We start from the raw sequence: 23,561 nt of genomic DNA, 5'->3' as shown, positions 1-23,561 counted from the left end.
GAGTACGAGTATGTGATGGTAATATGTATGATCTCAAACCGCACGATCTTCAACTGTATCTCCTATTCAAAATAGGTATCTGGTATCACGATATTCTCTTCAGAGTAGAGTATCCACGAGGAAGAAGAAAGGTTTCTTAAAGGAGGACATCCTAACCTATTTAAGCGCGTATTGAGGTACCAAATCGACCATTTTTCTTCCGTCAAGTTCATGCTTCCTCATGATCAATACAAATGTTTGGTATGAATATGCCTCAAAATATGGGGGTTCTGACTCGAGATACACAGTATTTCATGATTCAGAAAGAGATACAGTATGAATATATCTCAAATGACCAGATAATGACTGTTAAAATGAATTACATGATATTTCGTGATTCGAAAAAGAATGAAGTATGAGCATACCTCAAAACCAGTATTTTATGGCTAGTAACAAGCAAAAAGATAAGAATCGACTCCATATTCATGATTCCACATGATTAACACAGACAGATGTACGATATGAACACATCTCAGAACCAAAGGTCCATAATTCCAACTCTATGAAGACTCATGATCAAGACAGAACTATAGTATGGACATAAATCAAATCATGGCTTCATGACTATCGCAGAGAAGGGTGAGTAATGATCACCCCATTTTCGTGATCCGTATGAGAAATGCAAAATTTCGATACTGATTTTTGCAGCATTGTGATTTTGGTTGTTGGATTCAGTTGGAGACTTCGGCAGTTTCATTACGTCTACCATTTACATGCGCAACCAGTGCCCCACGAGCTCTGCCACATCTGGTATCAGAATTGTATTCCTCGCCTTTTTGATCGCGTTCTGAGGGCTGAAGATGGGAGATGTCGATATGATGCGTTTTGATGTAATCTTTTTCCAAGAAAGTATTACTCGTTCAGCCTCGTCGGTCCAAATTTCTAAGCCGCACAGCCACATTCAGCCACCAAGGTTATCAAAACATTATCTGAACAGTCGCAACCGTCTCAAAAGGTGCAGAGGGTAGTGCTGTGGGTTTCGACGATGTACTAAGTATTCCGTGTAAACAAATGGTTTGCTCAACTGTACGCCGAATACGTGATCATACCCATACACAACATCCACAGCAGATTTAGCCCAATCTTCATACATATTTTCACATTCCCATGTCGAGAAGCTATCGCTTTAACAATACAAACTAACCCGCACCAACCTATCCCCATATTATCATATCCCAAACCTCTATTTATCTCTACAGCTCTGCTAACATTGATAACATAAGTCACTTGACATGAGTATTTCCGGAATGAATGAGTTGAAGTGTACACATACATCGTCTGAATACATCTCGAACCCAGAGATTCATGACCTCGACGCCACCAAAGAATCATGAACACAAAAATAAGTTTCCGGCAAAACACAAACTGGAGAAACTCAATCCATAAAATACTATTCTATACCTAAGTCCTAATATTTTTTCGCTATTCGATGTCATCACCCTACCATCGTTTCATCGACTAACCTCCGGTTCTCTACGTATCATTTATCTCCCTCATTTCAGTTTGTATGTATACTCCGTACTGAAGCATAGTGATTCCATATACCGCTTTCCCTCATGACCATCTTAGCAATCAATCACTATTCCAGCTAGCGCACACTCTCCAATTTTCCTTCTCCCATTCAGCCCTTCAAATCCATCCATAACCTATTCCTGTTTCCTCTCTTCCAAAAAGAACGCCCGGAAAAGACAAGCAAGTGAACAGACCCAAATCAATTTAAAACAACCCTGAACTACCATGGTATTTTTTGTACTTCTTGAAAAACTCGATCTTTGTTTTACTCCTACTATTTATCCTTATCCCGTATCCTTACTGAATGGAAACGATCTCTGCTTATCCACACATAGCATTCTTCTCACTACAACAAGAAGACAAAAGAAAGGAACTATAAAGAAAGAAATTGTATGTGCAAAGAAGTGAACAATATAATCGTCCGAAATACTGAACGACAGATGTTCAAGTTATGTATGTACTACCACTCAAACAATAATCACATCCCCTAATAACGACTATTGACACTAACCGAAGTCATATCCGCTCTCTTCATAGGAGGAGGAGGAGCCGGTTTCTTGGCTCTACTGGGAGGAGGTGGTGGAGCTCTTCTCGAGTTTGGCGTAGAATTACTACCATGACTAGTAGCTGGACTAACTGATCTTGCACCGTATGATCTATCTGGGCTATTGCTGTTAAGAGTTGAATCATCACTTGGATCATTAAATAAATCAGCTGAAATGATATTAGTCCTGGCAGTTGGTCTTAGAGATGCGCGTAAAGAACCAGCATCTGAAGGAGGAGGAAGAGAATTAAGACGATTCGAAGAAGGAGATTCGCGGTAATGAGTTGTTGGGCCTTGGAATGTGGACGATCGACCAATTGATGGACGCTGTGGGGAACTTGGGGGGGAATATTCCTCCCTTCGATCCTCTCTTCTACCAATTCCTGATGTTGAGGCAACTCGAGTTGTGTTAACACGAGGAGTGTTGGATCGGATAGATGGACGTGGAGCTTCTAGCTCTGGGATAGGTTCTTCATATGTAGAGTATCTCTCACTGTATGAATGAGCTGTGTTGGAACGAGGTCGTGCTTCTGGGCGTCTAGGTTGACGTGGTGGTTGTGCCGCTGATCCTCGTCTAATATAATGTCAGTCACAGAAAATTCGCGTGTATCATTAATAACTTACGCAGCTGGCCATTCCCTCTTCAATTTCAAAAGTTCATCACGACAACGGTCGTAATATTCGAGCTCGGCTTCCAAAAAGGCTCCCAAATCTTGAACACTTTCCGCCTCTGCCTCTCTGATATCTTGCATCCTTCTGTAAACATCTTCACTAGATTCTTCATATTTCGCTTTTTGTGATCTGAGTTCTTCCTCGACTCTAAAATCTTCTCTCTTTGCCTTTTGCATCTTGGAAAGGGAGGCATCGTAAGCCAATCGTCTTTGTTCGAGCTTCTTCCTGGCAGACTTTGAAAAGTTAGATATTGCGTATCTGGACCATGGCACATTATACAAACCTGATATTCCTTCATTTGAGCCAAAGATCTCTCCAAGGATTCGAGCCAACTCGAAGTTGCGTCCACAACATATGTATCCTGCTGTCTCGAAATTCTCTCATTCGTTCTACCCATAGCTATATCATTATTAGCCATTTTCTCAAATACCCTCTGGGGATCTACCTACCAATAAGGCAATTTCCAAACTCGGAATCCGGTTCAAAGTCTTCTCCATGATGTATCATTGTTTGTCCCATGAATGCTACTGGCAAGATCTTTTCTCTGTCATCTCCTTCATTTCGCTTCGAAAGTGATTTGACATAAATCGTCATGGACTTTTGCAACTTTTCCATTCCTGGTAAATATTAGAATAATTCATGAATCGGTATATGGCAGACTGTACCCTCATGTCTCATTTGCATTTCTCCCTCCAAAGACTTGAATTCATCCGAAACTTCAGTCTTGGACTCTTGTCCCATCTTCTCTCCAGCCCATTGCTTGACTCTACCAAATTTCTTGCCGACGTTCATATTGGCGGTTTATGTTGGAAGGCAGTGAATTACTTTCTTGGAATTGTTCGTGTATGTTGCAGTATGCGGATTGTTCGGGATCGAAGGGAAGGTACTGGAGTATTTTAATTGTTGATTTTCGTACAACAAAGAAAAGGTTTATTTCAAGCCAGCAATTGTTATATTTATCCGAGGATCAACGAGAAGTTTCTCGGTATTCTCTGAGCGAGCGTGAGACAATAAAAGTATTGGCAGATTTCCCAAAGGTGTAAGGAAGAGTGAAATCAAAACTGGAAGGCGAATTGAGGACTGGATTGCATAAAGTATGATAGCCACAAGCAAAGTTAATTCCTCCAAACTCTCAATGATTCGCAAAAAGGTAAATCCTGGGTAGAACAACGAAGCGTGAATGGTTGAATTCGTGATGGGGAAGTAGATATCTGAGAGTCAATCCCCCAGATCCTTGTATCTTCGACGTGTTGTTATCAAGGTCGGGGAATAGCTTGGATGAAGAGGTTGGGAAGAGTGGGGAGATGTAGTAGTATATTGTATTGCAGTAGCTATATGTATTGCATATGCACCACCAAGGACGGGATACTTTCGATGGAATGTTTTCCAGGAAGGTGGTTGAACGAATGTGTACGAAGAAGCTCTGTGAATGGCTCGCGGTGAAGTTTCCTTGAATTGATGTGGAAAAGAGTGTGGTTGGTGACTGGTTGTCGGGTATTTTTCCCCCTTAGTTGTACCGTACCTAGGTAAGCCTTTAATGTTCTGGAACGAAAAGAATGTGGTATTGAATTGATTGTGGTGTGGTGCGATTGAACGGGTGGTCGAATGGATGGATGGATGGATGAATTGACGACGAGTAAGAATGAATAATAAATCAACCGTTCCTTTCCTCTCCTTTCCTTTCTTCCTAACCAATATCAAATTTGGTAGGAGGTATGGAGGCACGGGATGAAATCTTGATGAATCGGAGGGTAGGAAAGAATTAGGCAATTGATTTAATTAATTAATTGATTAATTGATTGATTGATTGATTCTTAATTGAATGATTGGGTCGGTTGGATGGTAAAAGTCTCCTATCATGAGATGGGAGTAGAAGTGGTGGAGGGAATGAATGATGTGAATATGTGAATTATGAAATGTTTATCAGTTTATCATTGAGCGTAGGTAGGTACTCGCATGAGAAGCTTGAAAAGAGAGATGGGAAGAGATTCAAGAGAAGATAGAAATGAATGAAATTCTTATCATATCATATAATGTAGAGGAGGATAGGATAGGATGGGAGAATAGGAGAATGTCCTTCCATCTATCTAGGTACATCTAACAACAACAAGAATAGGTACCTACACCACTCATAACCAGTTATGACTGGTGAACCAACGACGATGATTCTTTCGAGGCCAATGAACCCCCCTCCATCGACCAATTTTCAAACCCTCACATTTGGATAAACACTTTCTTTTTCATCCATCCCATCCCTCAAGCCACATCTCGTGTCGACCATCTTTTTAGTCAACCTATCAGTCTTCATGATTCTCTGCCCCTGAAACCTTAATCGGCATCTAAATTACTCCCATCGGAAAGACTAAAAATATGTTGTACGACGACTTTATAGAAATATTCGCCAATCGTTCTAGAGATCTTCTACGAATCAAAGACTCTGAGCTTGACATATTGCCCGTGGTGCTTTGTTTCCCCTTTAAGTTTTAACGCAATAGATCATTATTACTATTTCCATAAATAGGTTCAGCACTTTTAGCATCGACATCTTCTCGTATTGACTAGACAAGAAAAAATCAATGGATTTTGCTTAGAATACCATCATCTAATACAACTAATATAATATTGATCAAATCTGTCACTAATAATCACACCATCACAATCCCTCGCAAAACCATTTCATTACTGGTCTCGTGGTCACCACCCAAATTCGGTCTGCCAACTACCCCTCCTGAAAGCGTTACGCGGCAAACATTCAGATGAGAAAGGGGCGCAGCTCAATCGGTACAAACTAACCTCAAACTTCAAGCCAAACGCCCGAAGAGGTCCTATTCTACCCTATCCATCCGGACTCTAGAGTCGACCTGATAGTCTGCTCGGGCTCGTCCTTTCCACAAAAGAGCATCGTGTTTGATGTGTACACTACTAAACTCTAAGCCTCAGAGATTAAATACACCACATCACAACTGAATCAGAAGATATGGAACATCTGAACTTGACACCTCTCAAATCAGACAGTATTCAGATATTTATAGCAAGCCGATCTTGATTCGATCTTTCCCTTCCCAAACACAACTTCTCCTGATTCCCTCTCTCCCTTTCCCTTTCTCAATCCAATCACTTCATCCATCTCAGACCCGCGGGGGAGACGTTTCATCTCCAATTAAGAAACCCCACTGGCACCACCAGCGACATCCATAAACCCATAAACCCCACTCAAAACATTAGCAAACGTTAGCTACCGAAATTCGAAAATCTAGACCCTATCACTATCTTTTGGTTGAGATGCTACTTTACGATGTACAGTAAGTAAGTAGTAGGTAGAAGTAGGGAGCGGATTATCGTAATATCGTTCCCATTACGCCATTTTACCGATTGACGAAAGAAAGGCTTTCGTGTTCTCATTGCTCAAATACCATTACTAGAAAGATAGGGGTAAATGAAATTCATCATCGTCATCATTATGATTCCATTTAAACCAATGTCGGCGTAACTAGAAATGTCTATCAATCTCGCATCTAAAACACCAAAAAATAAGAATTCATATCTCCAAACAAGCATTTTGGATGTCTTAATCGATCCTCTTTCTTTGCTCCCGTTACTTTATAATAAACCTACCATGCCCTGCTCATTCATTTTCGTTCATCACAACTATCGTCGCAACCCTGACGCTTAAAATGTAGGATCTCCCCTTCTGACACAAACGAAAAAAATCACGATTCACCAAACTTTATTGTGGCCCAGATTTTGGAATTAATCTCAAACTCGCAATATCAAGGTAGTGTAGGTATGGTATTCATGCCGTGCGTGAACTTTGGGGCTGTGTCTATAAAGTTGAAACCTGTAGACCGGTAGACATGGCTTACCCAACTATTGATCGCGGCATTTGTTTAAGTCGGTGAATAAGTGAGATAAGTAGTCTGTTACTACTACTAGAGTGAGTGACGGGTGTGAGTTATGTGAAGTTGTTGAAAGAGTCTTTCTTCCTTCCTAATTGACGAGGATGTCAAAATGTGGAAAATGCGTGAAGCAAAGAGACCCCTCAGGAAATGTGTCCAAATTCTTTCCCCGTCACCAATCGATAAAATATTCAACCTTAAACGCAGCCAGCAACAAACAGGCTCTGTGTGAACTCACAGGATTCATTTATTTCAATGGTCCGAGATGCAAAATGGACCTCATGAACAAAAACAAATTGTCCTCGGAGAGACTCGAACTCTCGACCTTTGGATGGCTAAAGTGATTGTTAACAACCACCTCATATAGGAATATGAGACCAACGCTCTAACCAACTGAGCCACGAAGACTTTTCTTTGTTGTTGGGGTATCGAAGTTTATTTGAATATATGATTTTTTGCGTATTTGAAATAGTCCCGGGGGAGGTTCGGGCTGTGGGGTCTTATGCTCGGCGCTCGGATTGATTGATCCAGTTTTCGACAATGGAAATGCTTTGATATCAACGGCAACGACGACAAATGAAAGGCCTTCGTGTTTTACTTGGTCAGAGAATTTCTCTCATGTTTCCTTATAATATGGCGGCCAACAACTATTATCGGGTTGAAATTGCACCAGGCCAGCTCGACCTAGCGGACTGTTCTATCTCATATCTTCTCTCCATGGTGACGTTTTAAGGTTTATAAAGCACGCGAAAAACACTTTAGATCTTCGAAGATATCGAAGATTGAGCTTTCAAATCTTCCAGCTCGCAATGTAAAATGTGAATCGGTTGGAACAATGATCTTGTCTGGGAGGGGAATGAGCGGTAATTGATACCTGCGTGTAAACATCATTCAGATCTCTCAAGCCTCGATGGTCAGACTTTAACTAGCACTTTCAACAACTTATTGACTTTGTATATAAAAGGTTTATAGAAGTGTCGAATTGATAGTAGCGACAACCCAAGACTGAATGTGTGTTTCCTGGCAATTGAGTCTTAACGGGTTCTTTTGTTCCCGGAAGACGATATGGTATGTAGTATGAGATTCAAAGGTGTTTGAGTTTTGTTTAGTTGAAGTTCATTCATTTACAATAAAAGCGGTAGTCAAGTAATAAATGTGCAAAAGAGTAAAGAAGGAGGAAGCTGGTGGACGAGATATGGAAGGAAGGGGCACATACGAAGTACTTTCACCGATGAGGGGATGCGTGTCTACGATATGCATTTTAATTAAGTTGTCAACCAAATGAACAACACGCTTTCAAGTTTACAGATCTGTGATTTATGACATTTAATTTTGCCTACGGAATTTCAGGCACTGTGAAAAAGGATAGAATATTCGGCATGGGCATAGCTTTGAGACTCTACATTTCTTTCGTGTGGAGGGAAAAGATCTGGATAGACAGAGCTCACGGCACATAATGATATAAACAATGATTATGCCCATCTAAGTCTTAATAATGATAACACACTGCTAATATAACTACCCCTCCGTCAGTTCCAAGCACCTGAATTTCCATATCCTCTAAATACCCACCAATAGTCTATTTACCATCAACTCTGAGTAACAAGCAAATTCTCCAGACCACCAAAGGCGTTTGGTTATATATCCCAGCCGTAAAAATTAACGTCCTCCCTTTTCCAATCATCTACGTTCTCAAGACCACTTCCCGCCCTCCAACACATTTCCATGTATCATTGAGAAATTATGACGGCGCAAGTAGCCCCTTGATATAATCTCCTCCGTTTAGTACCCCTCTGACATTCACACCCATTACCAATATTCCTATTTCCACATTCCTTACAATGCCGCTCCCTCGTATCTCTACACTCACCACACTTCGTACAATACTCCCACAAAATAGGCTGTTTCCATTCATTCTTACAAAAACACCAATAATCATTCTTCGTATCTTTTGGTCCTGCGACCCCAAAAGCTTCTTTAAATAACTCTTTCTTCACATCTTCTCTCTCTTCATCCGTGATATCAGACCTCATCCATGCTTTTCCGATGCCTCTGAGTTTTCCTGAGAAAGCGGGAAATTGGGGTGGAGATATCATATCGCCATATTCCACTCCCATCAACATGCTTCTTAATTCTTCTATTGTATCCGGATGAATCAAATCGAATCTTCCATTTCTCGACTCTTTTCGAATCCATTTTAGAAAGTCGGGACTAGCTGCAACAGGAGAATCGGAGGATTTTGGGGATCCAAAAAAGACAGATAGGTCATTGAGCATGTTGGCGCAAGAATCGCATTTGCAGCCAGAGGAAGGAGAGGGCGAGCAGCCTCGTCCGGATTTAAAACATTTGCAGCGGGTAGAAATGCATCCAGACCGGCAATTACAAGTTGTAATTTGGACTGGTGGAGGGATATATTGTTCGGCTTCTGGAAGAGGAGGTGGTTGAGCGTTGGATTGTGGCTCGGGGGTCATCCAAGGCTCTGGCGTCATTGGAATCTAGTAAAATGTTATCAGTTTATGATTTCTCGTGAGGTAAAGGCAGGCCATCGTACCTCCTCAGGTTCCTGAGAACTTCTCGGAGTGGGTAGATTGCCATTAGTGGCAGTCACAGACAGGTCCTTTGGTGCTGAGGCGGGAGCATACTGGCTCAATTTTGTTGGGGATTCTTCGATGCTCTCAAGCACTTCATCATCAAGTGGTACTTGGCCCGCAACCAATGGCTGTGAATGGTCTTCAATCGGAAGTTTTCGTAACGATCGAGCATGAATATCGCGTATGCATTTGGTAATATTGCCATTATTCAATACCTCGTCAATAACTTTCCGTAATTGCGAAGGCTTGAAGTTCCGCAATAACTCTTGAATGGGTTTGGTACTGGGTGTAGTGAATCGAACTTTTCGTCTCCTTGAGTTCCGATGTGCATCAGCCTTTGATCGACTGGATACCATGTCTATAACTGTAAAGATTTGATACACAATGGGAATAGCATACAATAGAGACAATAACGATTATGGAAGACAGAAGGAATCGAAAGGAGATATAGATGTATCTGTGGCATAAGAAAAGTAACTACTTAACGCGTCTCGTGTGAACGCGCGAGATGAAGGATAGGAATGTGATAGATCAGAAGTTGGAAGCATTTCCTTCCCTGCCTTTCTCATCATCTTACCAAAATCAACAGGAGAGCTACTCGTTGACAAATGAGCAAGTTTTGATTTCATTCTTAAAGTCTTACACATTCGTGGATAACAAAGTTGAGAATATCGCTTCGAATGTTCTTGAATTGATGTGAGGACGAACAAACAAAGAAGCCCCGAGCCCCCCTCTCTCCTTTTGAGAGGGAGGAGGTGCGCTTAGTCATCATAATTTTGTGCACCAAGAAACCCTCGTGCTTTCGCGTGTCCTCACAAATGCGAAACGCGTCTTCACATCTCTAGAATTCACTTTAAAATCAACTACAATCTTCGTGCTAATTCGCCTACATCGAAGAACTTTGCTATACATCTGCCAGAATTAAATTTCAAATGGCTTTACTTAAAAAAAGAAAGGCAGAGGAAGAAGTACCATTAACAGAAGGATCTACTGAGATTGATAGGACCGCCAACGACATGGAATTAAATCCACAAGCATCCATGGCTGCTTTGTTCAGAGCAAACAAGCTTGTTCACGATCTAAACGAATCGCAGCTTCGTACAATTCTCGTTCAGGCATATGTTTCTCATCCCGAGATAGCTCATGTGGTAGATTTGGAGCATGAGAAGATGCAACATCTGGATAAAGCTCCATCAGAATCAGACCCTGAACCAGACCCTGTATCTATTTCTGTAGCGAAGCACGCTGTTGGCGATTATAACAACCTGGAGGACAGTGATGAGGAGGGTTCAGGCTGGGAACACGAAGCTTCGAAGAAGAACAGAAGAGTGACGGAAGTGAGGATGCGACTATTTCCGTAACATCCTGAGAGCCTGCTAACATTTTCACAGCTCAAACAACGCGGTATCTCCGAAACATTCTCCTGTTCATGTAAGACTGGTTGCACAAATGGTAGATGCGAATGCTCCAAGAATGCTTTTAGTTGTGGTCCAAACTGCAAATGTGCCTCGTGTGCCAATTACCTGAACAAATTTGCCCTCTTCTTCGGAGAATCGAGACTTCGCGCTACAAATTGTTTTGCGAGTTGGATGAAAGCACAAGGCCCTGATCTGGATCTCGATTCCGCATTTACACAAGAGGAACTGAGAAGTAACATTATGGGAGTCGATGAAAAGAAATATTACGATGCGCCTCAAGGATCAGTATTCTACGATGGTTCTGATCCTGAAATACAACAGCTTGGTGAAGAGTGGCTCGAGGCAAAGACTGAAGCAGAGAGGAAACCTATTCGAATGAAGTTGTTCAGAAAGGCATTTGTTGAGGATGGTGGGTATTATTTCTCTTTCTGCTCTGGTGGATGGGAGGAATTTACCAGTACTGTCCATTGTTCCGTTTGTGATGAATGTAACGACTGGAGAGACTGGCATTGCAAGGATTGCGGGAAGTGTTCATACGGAATATCTATCCCTTGTGATGGTTGTGGTGGAGTTTCGAATGGGTATCATGATCAATTCAATGATGTGTGGTAGAATTTGATCAATTTTGGTTATGAGAACGCCACCTTACCATTATTTCACAATGTAAGTTGGGTTGGGGCTTTTCAAGAAGCTTTTGTTTGGTTTGGTGGTGGCTAGGTATAATATTTATGACGAAGCCATCCTTTAACACAGTGCGTTGTTATACGCTATCACTACAAGCTGACGCCAATACACTACCGTTGCATAGAGCTCTGGGATCTATTCAATTCAGTCCTTCATCACTAGTAGGGTAAAGCTTATGAACGAGGTGTTCTAGCTACTGATATCTCAAGGCACTCAAATGGATGGGAGCAGCTAGGTTGTTGATTATAAGTTCTATTCATTCCTAATTTTGTTTCGCCAACGCTAAGATACTCCATTTTTAAACCCGATGCAACCCTTCTATTTTTACTCGTTTCATTGGCACTTTAGCCATTTCATCGCCCTTGGTAACCCCCGTCCTAAACAATATCAACAGAACTCGCATTTCTCGCTGGGTATCGCTCGAATTGGATACATGGAAATGGAGTCTCTGGTGAAACTTCCAGACTGTCCAAAGTTATTCTGAACATCAGACTCCTGTCCTCTCACATCATCCTTGCTGAATTGCCAAGTTCCACTGTCGTTGCACTAAAAAGTCAAAAGTCAGTGATATTTTCCCAACCATTATGCGGGGGAAAATGAGTTTGCTCACTGGAGTTGGGCTATCCTCACTGCAAAAATTGTTAGTCTACGGCTTCAGCGGTTCAAAGAACAGGCCAAAACTTACGTTCCGCAATTTCCATACAAATGTGTGATATTGAATGTAAAATGATCGCCATCAGGATATAGACTGAAAGTCACATTGGGATTACCACTGCAGGGTGCATCGACCGGAGCACCATCGAGTGCGAATATATAAGTAGTTGGACTTGAATAACTACACGTTACATTGAGACCTTGAGGAGCGGGAGTGGGTGTGTCAATCAAGTTGAATGACCAACTATTTTCCCCTGTTAGCATCTCTGAGAGTGGAGGTCCTTGAGAAAAGAACTTACAAGCCGCCTGTACCGTGTCTAATGTTTCCAATGCTGATTTTTTGGACATACCATGGAGTAGGAACCATGAACTGATCCGCTAGACCTGCAGTAATGGCTCCAGCGGAGAAGACAAAAAGTTTTGAGAAGTGCATGTTGTTTGAGAATCGATGAGATTTTGATATGAAGTGGATGATGATAAGTTGATAAAACAATGATGATTGAAAGGCTTTCATCAAGCGGACGACCTTGAATTAAATACTTGAAAACCACACTCAAGGCAAGAAAAAGAAAGAACCTCCGAGGTCGTTATGATGTTACAGTACAGCAAGCACGATCCATCGTATTCGATTACATATGCAGCGCCAAGCTATCGCCCTTTCTTCAAATACGAACCCCAAAATACGAGCTCTGTGTAACCAATGATCCAAGCTCTCCGACGGAAACCACAACGACTCTGTACTTTGTGTGAATCTGTGGGGAAACCGCACACACTCTCTCTGAGAATAGAGTAGGTAGATACCTACTTAATGCAGATCGAGAATTTAATAATAGAATGGTAACGTAGCAGTGGAACATCCGGACTGAAACATAATTCTCGGTTTATTTTTCGACCTCGGTATTATCTTTTGAGCTTCATTTTTTGAGCAATCATTGTTTTTTATTCTCTAAAAACGAATCAACATCGGTATGCCCGATGTGGTGTTACTCAAGTTGAGGTTTTTCACCAACGGGTGGCGCCGAGGTGGTGTTCACAAAAGAAAATATCATGCGAGCTATCACCTGATACTACGAGAAACAAGGTCTCACAACGTCATATCATTGGACAGTGTATGTTATTGGTGTTGCCAATCTTAGTAAATTGTCCACGAAAAATATAGATTATCAACCTCACACCATCTTACATAAACTATTAGCCTTTCTCGGAATCTGGAATGACATCGCCGTTCCTTTGATACCCGTCGCTTGATGTCAGCTGTCAGCTGTTACCTGCCAGCAGGCAATACTATGTATACAATGATCGTATGTCGAGTGCAAGTACAACTTCTCGAATTTTCTATTCCAAGGCATCATACTACATTCTCTCAATACGTCCAGAAACTTATTTCTCTCGCTGAAGACTTGCTCTTTCACATCGCTCCCTTAACAATACTTGCTGGTTCCCCTTGTATGAGCAGGTAACATTCCCAAACGCGTGAATATTAAACGAACCTTCCAAGGACAGTGCGCAATCCCCCTGGAAGCCCTCAAAAGCCCCTATCTTTACCTCTCCGCATCTCCACATCTCAAAATACCCTTCTCTCCTTGCACATCCAGACTCCCCCACACATCCCTCAGTAATTTCGAATCCAACATCCCCATTCGAACTCCAGTCTCGCTTTTTATGACCCATGGCCCAAACATTGAATGGATCGTTAATTCCTTGACCGGTGGTAAACACACTAACATATTTTTCCAGCTCGCATCTGCCCACCTAAATCCCCTTCGTACCATATCCCTTCTTCCAACTCCTAATTCAACGAGCTCCAATGGCCGGAGCTCCGGAGACGTGGCCCATACTTTGCGAGAAGAAGAGATGTAGGCGTGGAACGAAGGGTATAAGAGAGGATTGGGGATGATGGTATTGGAACGATTGGATAGAAATGGATTTCTGGTTGAGGAGAAAAACAGCTTGTGTTGGAGGAGAGGAGAGGTGGTTATCAAGGTGTAGAAATGCTTGTTCACGCTCTGGATACGGATCATGAGATCTGGGAGAGGAAGGTGGGAGAAGATCTGTTCGAGGAGTTCGGGGATTGCTAAGACTTTGGTGGCGTATGTCATTTTGTAGTCTCTGGTGCTGTTTTGTATTTTTGTTTTGATGGGGAAGTTGGTTCTAACACCGATGGTCTGGGAGATATTTCTGGCACTGTGGTTGTCTATAAGTGTTCTAACGTTGGGTCGGGGTTATGAATGTGTTGTAATGTTATGAACAAACAAACGTATTGAAATTTGACAGTAATTCACTACTTCTTGATATTGATGGACCATTGGGAAGATAACTCTTATTACGAATCATTTTGAATGTTGTCTGATATACCATTTCTCAGCTTCTGGCCTTGAAAGTGCTATTTCTTTTTCAGAATATTGAGAATGTATTTTTGGATTAACACTTGCTTCTAGAAGAAAACAAAGGCTAATGTCAAATCCTATGATTCAATTGATAAGTACTAGCTGGCATGCAATAAAAAGCGGGACCAGATTCATCGAAAAACGATCATTAGATCAGATTAAGAGATGCACGAACGTTGTTTCACTATCAGGGGAGTATGATACGTACGCCTTATACTTTTTTTCAAAAGGGGTGTGAGAGCACAGACATTTTTAATCTTATTTATTGTATTCTCATTTGATGGAGGTGCAACATTTGAAGATCAAGCGGGAAACTAGAAGAAATATAAGTCCCGATTTGCATTGTATCAGCACATCACTCTATAAAGTTCATCACTCTGATTCAGGAAAAAGATCCTTCTAAGTATGATCTCACCTCATCGGAAGCTTCGTCTCCCTAATTCACCTTGCGATCTTGACCATATTGAACTCTCTACTCCTCTTCATCTAGACATTTCCCAATACCGAACCTCCATATCGACTACTATCCCCCCATTTGCCGAACCCAAATTCTCAATTCCTCCTCTAATACTGGAATTACATAAACAAACCGTCCCAAGCGTCCCCAGCTCCCGATTCTAGCTTCCTCTTCTTTCTTCCTGTTCGAGACTCTCAACTTAATACCGGTATCAGACTCATCAGGAGAATGATATAGAATAACCTTGTATCTGAGCCCCAATGTGTAAAAACTATACAATCCGCAACCAACGTATACGTAACCTGTTGAGGCAACCGTATTTGACTTCTGCTTTTGTCGTTCGGAATGCTAAGTGGTTGCTATTAATGAGATTATTTGCAAATAATTTCATGTGTTTTAGAGTTGATCAGAAAGAGAAGGAGGTAGAGAGGTTGAGGTTGAGGTTGATGGTCTTCGCGGTAATGATTAGCCACAACAAAGTCAAGCCATAATTCAGCCACAATTCTCGAACAACTGCTTGATATTGACATCGTTATAAATCATATCTTTTTGGTACTCGTTGATCGAGATATCTCTGGACAAGTAAAGCACATATAGTTGTCTATAGCAAAAAGGAAAACAAATTCTACATATTGAAATCATATTACCACAATTGTATCTATGACTCCAGGATCTGGTGTGCTTACTAAGCTATGTACCTCACGTCGACTTCATCTCATCGTGCTTCCATACTGCGACACTTCGGTTTCACTGTGAATTCTTGATTTCTTCCGAGCTCCTACTGATATTTCCGAATAAATGAATCCAATTGTTCGTAATTATCTATTCCGGCACCCACGAGGAATATCGATAAGGTTATCAGAATCCAGAGTACAGCCGCCATTGAACATTGGATTGGATTTCCTTCGGAGTGTCTCTTCGGGGTCTAGGGTCACGAGTCTGGGAGAGGGCAATCTTGGTTCTCAATTGAAGAAGAACAAAAATAGGAGGGTGAACATCAATCGAAAAGAGATGGGAAGAGAGCGAATGGCAACAGATGGAGGAGGAAAAGATGGAAAAGACATAAAGCAATATCTAAGCCACATAGAACGGACGGCGACAGAACCAAGGGATGAAGTAAGTATATAACATTTCCATATATTCCAAAATATCTTTCTTCTCTTCAACCTCCTCTCATTTGAATATCATTCCCCTCCTCCTCAAACAGAAAGAAAAGTTTCGAATGTTGATTAATCATCTCTCTAGTCCCTTCATAACTTCATCCTCACACAAGTGACAAGTATAAACTCCACCACTCGTCTCTTTTATCTTTCGCCTCTTCATCCCGCATCTGATTCCTCTCCCAAACATCTCAACTGGAAACCCGGACAATGGATCGATCTCTTTCTCCCGGGAATACAGAGACCTGGAGGTTTTAGTATTGTGAATATTCCTCCTTATCAATCTTCCCCTTCAATTGATGACTTGAAAGAGGAGAAAGGAACAGGTATTGAATTAGCAATTCAAAAGCCCATCTTGAAATTAAATTCTGGGGGGAAGATAAGTGAACAGGTAGCTTGGTTATTTCAGCCGTCATCAGAAATTCTTGGAAAGGAAGTGGCGGTTAGAATTGGAGGATCATTTACCTGGCCTCCTTCTTTTTGGCATGAGGAGGGAAGCAAAGGGCATTGGAAGGAGCGGGTAGATAATGGAAACAGGGTGGTGTTTATAGCAGGTGGAATGGGTATCAATCCTTTGATGAGTATGATTTCTTATATTCATGCTGAATTGGGAGAGAACAAAAAAAGAGGAGAAGGGAAGAAGGTAGAAGGTAAAGAAGTAGATGATGAAACTAAAAGAAATGCGGAGGAAAAGAGATGCGAAAATCTTGAGGTTAAATTCCTCTACAGTACCAAGGTACCGGCTTCCATTCCAGCAGAAGGTGATCGAAGAGGAGGAGAGACAGAAGAAGCGATATTGTTTCTCGATCGTTTGCAGGAAATCTTCAAGAAGAGGGAGCAATGGGATCTTCAGCTTTTTGCCACCGGCTCCTCACAAGACACTATCAAGCTTTCGAAGACAACCCCAAATTCAAATATGGAAACCCATCATCAAAGAATATCTAACAACGACATTGACCTTATTTTAGGAACAATGGAGGAAAAATCACGAACGATAATTTATATATGTGGACCGCCCACTATGACTGATTCCATGGTTTCTTATATTCGGAATCTTCCTGGTATAGACCCCTCACGAGTTTTATGTGAGAAATGGTGGTGAACCTACGTCAATCCTTTCGAAAGAATCTTCTTACCAGGAGGATTCTGAAGAGACTAATACATTGTCATACGTTTTATTGGCAATTCGATGTACTCCCAAAAATACCATGAGCCTTGGAGGAATGTTTATATTTTGTTGGTAACTCTGTACATACTCATTTATTTTATCAACAATTTGATGACATCTTACACAATGTATTAGTGTTCCAGTAGACACTCATGCTCTGACCAACACTTTGGTAGACAGTCATACAGATCATCAGCAATTTGAGTTATGTTCATACAATTTATCAGTGTTTTAGTCGACACTCATACCTCACATCAACAAGTTTTTGCACACTCATATATTTCATCACCAATCCAAGATATATTCATAGATTTTATCAGGCTTCTAGTGCATACTCCCACATTTCACCGAGGACTCAACGAACACTCATACGAAATACTCAGAAAGATCGTGAATATGATCTTGCAAATGACTGTATCGTACACTCATTATGCCCCAGCAAATGTGCTCAATTAAGTTTGAGTTCCCGTGCTGCTTTCTTTTCCTTTTGTTTTTGAATTCGATGTACACACGGGATACACATTCTACATACACATACTACAACATCTGGCATTTGATACTGTTAATACGATACTTAGAGCCCGATTTCGACACGATTTACACTTCGGTACTTTCCTCACTGCATTAAGACCAGAATCGCCCTGATTTTTACCATGACCGGATTTCATTGGACCCATCGAGCCGATGCCTTATTTATCTGGGTTGCTGGTGGCGTATGGCGTCATGAAAACCGAATAAGGGAAGGGAAGTTTATGATTACTCAAAAACATTTGTTTGATCGAGTTGGGGACTTTTTGGATGCTTTGAATAAATTCGAGCCTTTTGACAAGGGAAGGGATGATTTCAACATGGAATCGATCCGAATGCATGTCTATAATAAGAAAATACATTGGAAGCAGCCTCAGTGGGTCGAAAGGCCCCCCTGGCTCTCAGAGGACGCCTTGAAAGGCCAGTTCGGCGAGGTAGGTCTCGAGGCTTTGCATGAATCTACCTCGCGTCTTCGTCATACTGCTGGGAGCGATACTGCTGAGTGGCGTGAAAGGGTCCAAAACGGTGAAAGAACCTTGCAAGATCAGGAAATATTGGCAGCTCAGGGCAAGAAACTTCCTGGGAGAAGAACAAAGGCAAGACCTCAAAAGAGAGAGCAGGGTAAAGCTCAAGCGCCGGATGAAGCTCAGAAGATAAGATTTTGGAGGGAGCAAGAAGAAAAAATACGGGAGCAAGAATTCAGAAGGGGGGTCAAGAAACTAGGTTATACGAAAGATGCAGAGTCCTCTGGAGATTTGTCTTGGACAGACCCTAATGCTTCCGGTTTCCATTACCAAAACCCTGAACCTGATTCATACGGTGGTGCTTTCAGGCCTGGAGTGAAAGATGGCTATCTTACTCCTCCTCTTCGACTAAAGACAACGTCGACGGTTCGAAGATAGGTTTAAGGAGTGAGAGCTAGCTCTGAAGTAATCTCTCTCTCTCCACACGCACGCCATTCCCACCCTCGTCCTCATTCTACACCTACGTCTTCATCTTCGCATAAATACACAGCCACACAATCTCAGTTCTTCAACATCATGCTTTTCTTATCGCCAAGCTCGACGTTTTTCTTGTTTTTCTTATTTTCCTTAAGATGGTTTAATGGTTTAAGGGTTAAGAGTTTAACAATTTCATTCTTCTTCTAATCTCTTTCTCTTCATAAATTCGATGCTTTCTAAACCAAAAACATTTCTAGGAAAGATATGCATGATTCAAAATTACGTAAATAGAAAAACAAAAATAGTTCCTCAAAGTAACGTACATACTTCAATACCACATTTATCCTCTATCAAACTTTCACATTAGGTTCACTTTGTGCTGATATCTAATCATATGCATGTACATCGGAACTACATCTACTAACCCATATCTCACCCCTATCTCCTACTCATCTCCTCTCAAATGACAACCATACACCCTCTCAGAACAACAATCCCACCACCAGAGATCCAACAATCAACCATCCATTCAAACTCTCATCACAACTAGACCTACCTATCTATCTATTCATATAAACTGCTCATTCACGAGCTAAACATCACATCATATCAAATCATAACACACAAAACCAAATCCAAAACGACAAATCCCATACCTAATACAATTTACCCGCTGCCTACTCCCAAGCAGAGCTACATAGCTAGCCAGCTATCCGCCATCGATCGAGTCCAAAAACTCATTTCATTTCACAGCCCCCATGATACCATAACATCCGACATGATGATGATGATGATAATGATAATGATGCTATTCAACCTCTCCCCCTCCCCCCAGAACTTACTCCCCTAGAAGCAATCTACCAACCAAGCCACCACACTTATACCCACCCATCTATGTACTCTCACTCATCCATCCATCCACCCACTTACTTACTTATCTCCTCATCTCCTCATCTCCCATCCTATCTTGTTCTAAATCTCCCATGAGAAAAATCCGGTTGTACTAAGATATCAATCAATCAATCAATCAATCAATCAATCAATCATAAACAATTGTAATCAATCTTGTGAGAGAAAATATAAGTATAAGTATGCATGAGCATAAGCATGAGCATAAGCATAGGGAGAAGAAGAAGAAGAAGAAAAAGAAGAAGAAGAGAGAAAAATACAATTCCAAATTTTCAACATCCCTCAGGCTCAAGGAGAAAAGAAAAGGAAAAAAATCAAGAACTCATTCACCTACCCACCTACCCATCTCTTCCCATCCCATCCCTAATCCCATCCCCTTGAAATATTAAAGTGTCAAAATCTATATACCTGGGTGCTTACACATACATACATACATACATACATACATACCTCCTACCTGCCTCCATTTCTTTTTTCTATTTATCTTCCAAACCAAACCAGAAGAAAAAGCAAGCAATCAAGCGAGGAATTATCCGAGAAACCCTTCCCCCTCCATTACCCCTCCCCCACTTTCCTTTTAGAGAACTACTAGGTACTATATTTGAGCTCCGATGCTATTTTTTGCACGTGCAGGTACTCAGTATGTTGCATCACACATTACATTACACTCACACATCACACATCACACATCATCAATTATCATACAACTCAAATCAAAATATAGAGAAAATAAACTTGCAAGCTTCAATTTTACTGCCATGCCAATATCGCTTCTAACACCACCAGTTTTGACCAGTTAGCCAGTTAATCCAACTACCGCCACTTCACACACCAATTGAGATTCTGGCCATGCCGCATAATCATCAAACTAGTCAGCCAGCCCATCGATGTCATCTCCGAGCCATTTATTCCAATTTAACTTATTTCGCTTCCCTCAACACTAGAACACAACACCAACACAGCGTAAAATTCCACCGGCATCAATCGAATCAATTATCCCAAACCCCTCTCAAACCCCTGGATCCCGCACTTCCAATTCCAAAGCCCGATCCCGCTCCAATAGGCATCGGCAACTGACTCTTTTCATTCAGTGGACTTTTTGGATCCCCAATACTATCTCTCTCACTTCCACTTCTACTCCCCGATGCATCTACATCACCTGATCCACTACCCTTGCGAGTTGGTGGCCAATTCAATGATTCATTCTGTTGAAATTGAGAGATCGATGTCGATGTGTTTCGGAACGCGGGAGCGAATGGACTCGGTGATTGATTGGTATTGTATGGAGAATAGTGAGGTTGGGTTTGCGATTGAAGATGTGGTCCATAAAAAGGAGTATGCTCTTCATCTGAATCCGGACCTTGGGTAAATCCACTCTCGTTACTTAACATACTCGAGCTTCTACCTCTTTGCCTTGTGGTCTGTGTCATTGTCATTAAGCCACCCATTTGAGGCATAGCCGGTGCCATATTCGAGATTGGAGCGTATGCGGGAAATGCGGACATTGAACTTTCACCGGCTGTTGTCCATGGGGCATTGACGTATAATTGATTCGTTTCTTGTTGATGCTGCTGTTGTAAAGCCATAGTGTATTGATCGATGTATGGGTAAAGCATGGTGAGATCATCAGTATATCGTTGGAGTTGCATTTGCGCCTCCACGTTATACTTATCCCAATTAGCCTGAACCATCTTTCTCTCATCATCTTTATCCCTCCGTTGCTTTTCCTTACGTTGAACTTCATTCAACCCTTTGGTGTTAGCTTCACGGAGATCATCTGCTTGATGAGTAAGTTTAATGGATCGGGCTTCCAATTTCTCGGATTGTCGTTCTTTGTTGAGAAGCTCAGCACTCAAAGCTGCGATTGGCTTTTCATTCTCCTTCTTTTTCGTAATGAAGTCTGATTTAGCTTTCTCGTAGAGGTCTTTTTGCGTTCGATACTTTTGCTTTGCTGAAATATACTCGGAATCCTTTGATGCTGAAGGTAATCGATCGGCAATTTCAATATCAGCTTGAATGGAAGTAATAGCTTCTTCTGCTTGTCTAATCTGAAGGGTGGCTTGTTGAATTTTCTGACGCTGTTTTTCATCATTGCCACCTGATGTGGCTATGATGTGTGAGAGCTTATCAATTTCTCTACGAAGTGTCTGGATTTTTGTGCGTTGATCTTTGCGTTCGCGTTTCTGACGGCTACGTTCTTCTTCCAGTTTGGTTTTGGATGCTCGAATTGATTGTTGAATAGTGGAACTGGGTGATCCTGGTCGTCCTGATACTTGAGGAGGGAGAGGTGAAAGGGAAGTTGCAGCTGCAGTATCTGATGGTGTATTAAGCGTTTTGACGCTGGTGCAAAAAATGACTTTGTTGTTAACGACATTGAAAAATTCAATCTCATAACTGCTAGAAGGCGCAAGCCCAAATATTTCTCCATCCCAGCACGTGTTTTTCCCAGCGGGCAAGCTAGGATTGATACTAGCTTCCATCCTCGTAGGTTGCCAATGTGCTTGATTGACCCTAACAAAAATGGGCATTCTCGAATTCACGATTGACCCCTCCGCATCATCTTGATTCTCGTCGGGAATTGTGAATTTGGGAAAATAACTGGTACTAAACAAAACGGCATCAGACCCAACATTGGTAATCCAAATTCGATCTGGCTCGGTACTAAAAGGTGCATTTCCAAGGTTACTAGCATCTGTCGCATTTGTACCCGCCGATTCCGCAGCTGCGTGTGACGTCTCGTACTCCTTGACCATGACGATTTTTGTACTTGCTAAAGCTGCCCATAAAGGTTGCTGTATGCGGACTTGTGCGCTTTGTTTTCTCTTTTTCCTGGTTGTAATGGCTGTATGGCTAGCATGTAATGAATTTGTAGCTTCGTTATCTGGTGTTTGTGGGGTTGTAGTGGAAGAATCATTGGCTCCATCTGCTGATCCTTTCGCTGCTTCAGGATCCCCCAGGGTAGATGCTGCATGATCGCGTTTTTGACTCCTAACATATAAATCTCGTATATACCGCACTACTCCTTGTGCAAGAATGTGAACTGCAAGAATATTTCGAATCCAAATCGGTATTCGGTCTTTCCAATTCGGTATAGGGATTGGTATCGATTCGAGAGGATCGTCGAGGTCGAATGAGCCTAAAAAGTTTCGTGGGGATGAAAGTAGGGTACGAAGTCCGACAGATTTAATGTTGCTGATCGAGGCATAATGCGAGACCCCAATGTAACCAAAGCAGAGAACTACATTCCTCATACCAGCTTCTTTCCCACTGAGACCTCCTCCCAAAGTTAATGCGATCACCGATTGTGCAAATTGTAAGATGAACTCCTGCAAAGGACCATACAAAAATACCCAGGTTAGGAGAAACAGTACGTCGACCACCATAATAGTTGCCAATGACGGTGTACCAGTAGTTCCTTCAAACATATCGATAAAGCTTATTCCAGATGTAGCAGTTGTGGACGGGGGGACGAATGTCAAAGTGGCGAACAGTAATTGGATAATCGTCAAGAAAGCGGGTGGGACCTGGAGAAGAACAATGAGGATGGCCAGTGTATCAGAGATTGGACAGGATGTCAAAACAGTCTTCGCGAAATGCCATGGGCCGGAATCGCGATGTACTGAAGGGTTTTTGGCAGAATTGACATTGATATGACGATGATTTTCTTGTGGGAAAGAAATCGTGGGGATGTTGTAACCATCTTGAGAAGAATCTGAATGACCGCCAACTGAAGTCCTCCTTGCCACATCTCCCCCCAACTTATGTTCCGATGTGTTGTCATCATTTCCAGGCAATTTCGCGTGTCCATTTGTAGGTGGTGGGGTCGAAGGTGGTGGTGTTGATGGGATAGAATCGGAGGAGTTCGCATGTCCGTTCATATGTCCATTACTCTTTTGCCTAGGCACCCTCTTCCCAGGACCTACAAGACCATTGTCGTGTCGAGTATCGCGTACATTGGCAGCGCCTTGCTGTCGCTTCGAGTTGGATAGAGGACGAGGCAT

At 41.9% G+C, this 23,561-nt stretch overlaps 8 protein-coding genes across 8 annotated transcripts; 3 read left to right on the top strand and 5 right to left on the bottom strand.

Annotated features, from left to right (window-relative positions):
* Positions 1-2,038: 2,038 nt before the first annotated feature.
* Bfra_002160 (putative bar domain-containing protein) lies at positions 2,039-3,559 on the bottom strand (the record flags this gene model as incomplete). The annotated part of the gene is made up of 5 exons (XM_037332584.1): positions 2,039-2,669; positions 2,720-3,000; positions 3,051-3,166; positions 3,217-3,384; positions 3,433-3,559. The coding sequence occupies 5 exons, from the start codon at positions 3,557-3,559 to the stop codon at positions 2,039-2,041; spliced, it is 1,323 nt and encodes a 440-aa protein (XP_037196738.1).
* A 4,834-nt stretch (positions 3,560-8,393) lies between these two features.
* Bfra_002159 (uncharacterized protein) lies at positions 8,394-9,610 on the bottom strand (the record flags this gene model as incomplete). The annotated part of the gene is made up of 2 exons (XM_037332583.1): positions 8,394-9,158; positions 9,215-9,610. 2 exons carry the CDS (start codon positions 9,608-9,610, stop codon positions 8,394-8,396), a joined length of 1,161 nt encoding a protein of 386 aa, XP_037196737.1.
* A 576-nt stretch (positions 9,611-10,186) lies between these two features.
* Positions 10,187-11,284, top strand: Bfra_002157 (uncharacterized protein; the record flags this gene model as incomplete). The annotated part of the gene is made up of 2 exons (XM_037332582.1): positions 10,187-10,591; positions 10,646-11,284. The coding sequence occupies 2 exons, from the start codon at positions 10,187-10,189 to the stop codon at positions 11,282-11,284; spliced, it is 1,044 nt and encodes a 347-aa protein (XP_037196736.1).
* Positions 11,285-11,660: 376 nt separating this feature from the next.
* On the bottom strand, positions 11,661-12,443 carry Bfra_002156 (uncharacterized protein; the record flags this gene model as incomplete). The annotated part of the gene is made up of 4 exons (XM_037332581.1): positions 11,661-11,902; positions 11,967-11,985; positions 12,042-12,254; positions 12,310-12,443. The coding sequence occupies 4 exons, from the start codon at positions 12,441-12,443 to the stop codon at positions 11,744-11,746; spliced, it is 525 nt and encodes a 174-aa protein (XP_037196735.1). The 3' UTR covers positions 11,661-11,743.
* A 1,108-nt stretch (positions 12,444-13,551) lies between these two features.
* Positions 13,552-14,109, bottom strand: Bfra_002155 (putative f-box domain protein; the record flags this gene model as incomplete). Its single annotated transcript, XM_037332580.1, has 1 exon — positions 13,552-14,109. One exon carries the CDS (start codon positions 14,107-14,109, stop codon positions 13,552-13,554), a length of 558 nt encoding a protein of 185 aa, XP_037196734.1.
* Positions 14,110-15,652: 1,543 nt separating this feature from the next.
* Positions 15,653-17,116, top strand: Bfra_002154 (putative oxidoreductase nad-binding domain-containing protein 1 protein; the record flags this gene model as incomplete). Its single annotated transcript, XM_037332579.1, has 2 exons — positions 15,653-15,970; positions 16,100-17,116. The coding sequence occupies 2 exons, from the start codon at positions 15,653-15,655 to the stop codon at positions 17,114-17,116; spliced, it is 1,335 nt and encodes a 444-aa protein (XP_037196733.1).
* Positions 17,117-17,835: 719 nt separating this feature from the next.
* On the top strand, positions 17,836-18,612 carry Bfra_002153 (uncharacterized protein; the record flags this gene model as incomplete). The annotated part of the gene is made up of 1 exon (XM_037332578.1): positions 17,836-18,612. The coding sequence occupies one exon, from the start codon at positions 17,836-17,838 to the stop codon at positions 18,610-18,612; it is 777 nt and encodes a 258-aa protein (XP_037196732.1).
* A 1,937-nt stretch (positions 18,613-20,549) lies between these two features.
* On the bottom strand, positions 20,550-23,561 carry Bfra_002152 (putative ubiquitination network signaling protein; the record flags this gene model as incomplete). Its single annotated transcript, XM_037332577.1, has 1 exon — positions 20,550-23,561. One exon carries the CDS (start codon positions 23,559-23,561, stop codon positions 20,550-20,552), a length of 3,012 nt encoding a protein of 1,003 aa, XP_037196731.1.

The sequence above is a fragment of the Botrytis fragariae genome, assembly GCF_013461495.1.
Source record: "Botrytis fragariae strain BVB16 chromosome Unknown tig00000006, whole genome shotgun sequence".
Taxonomy (NCBI): Eukaryota; Fungi; Ascomycota; class Leotiomycetes; order Helotiales; family Sclerotiniaceae; genus Botrytis; species Botrytis fragariae.
The sequence above is the reverse complement of the archived record's forward strand: the minus strand, read 5'-3'. Positions and strand labels throughout refer to the sequence as shown.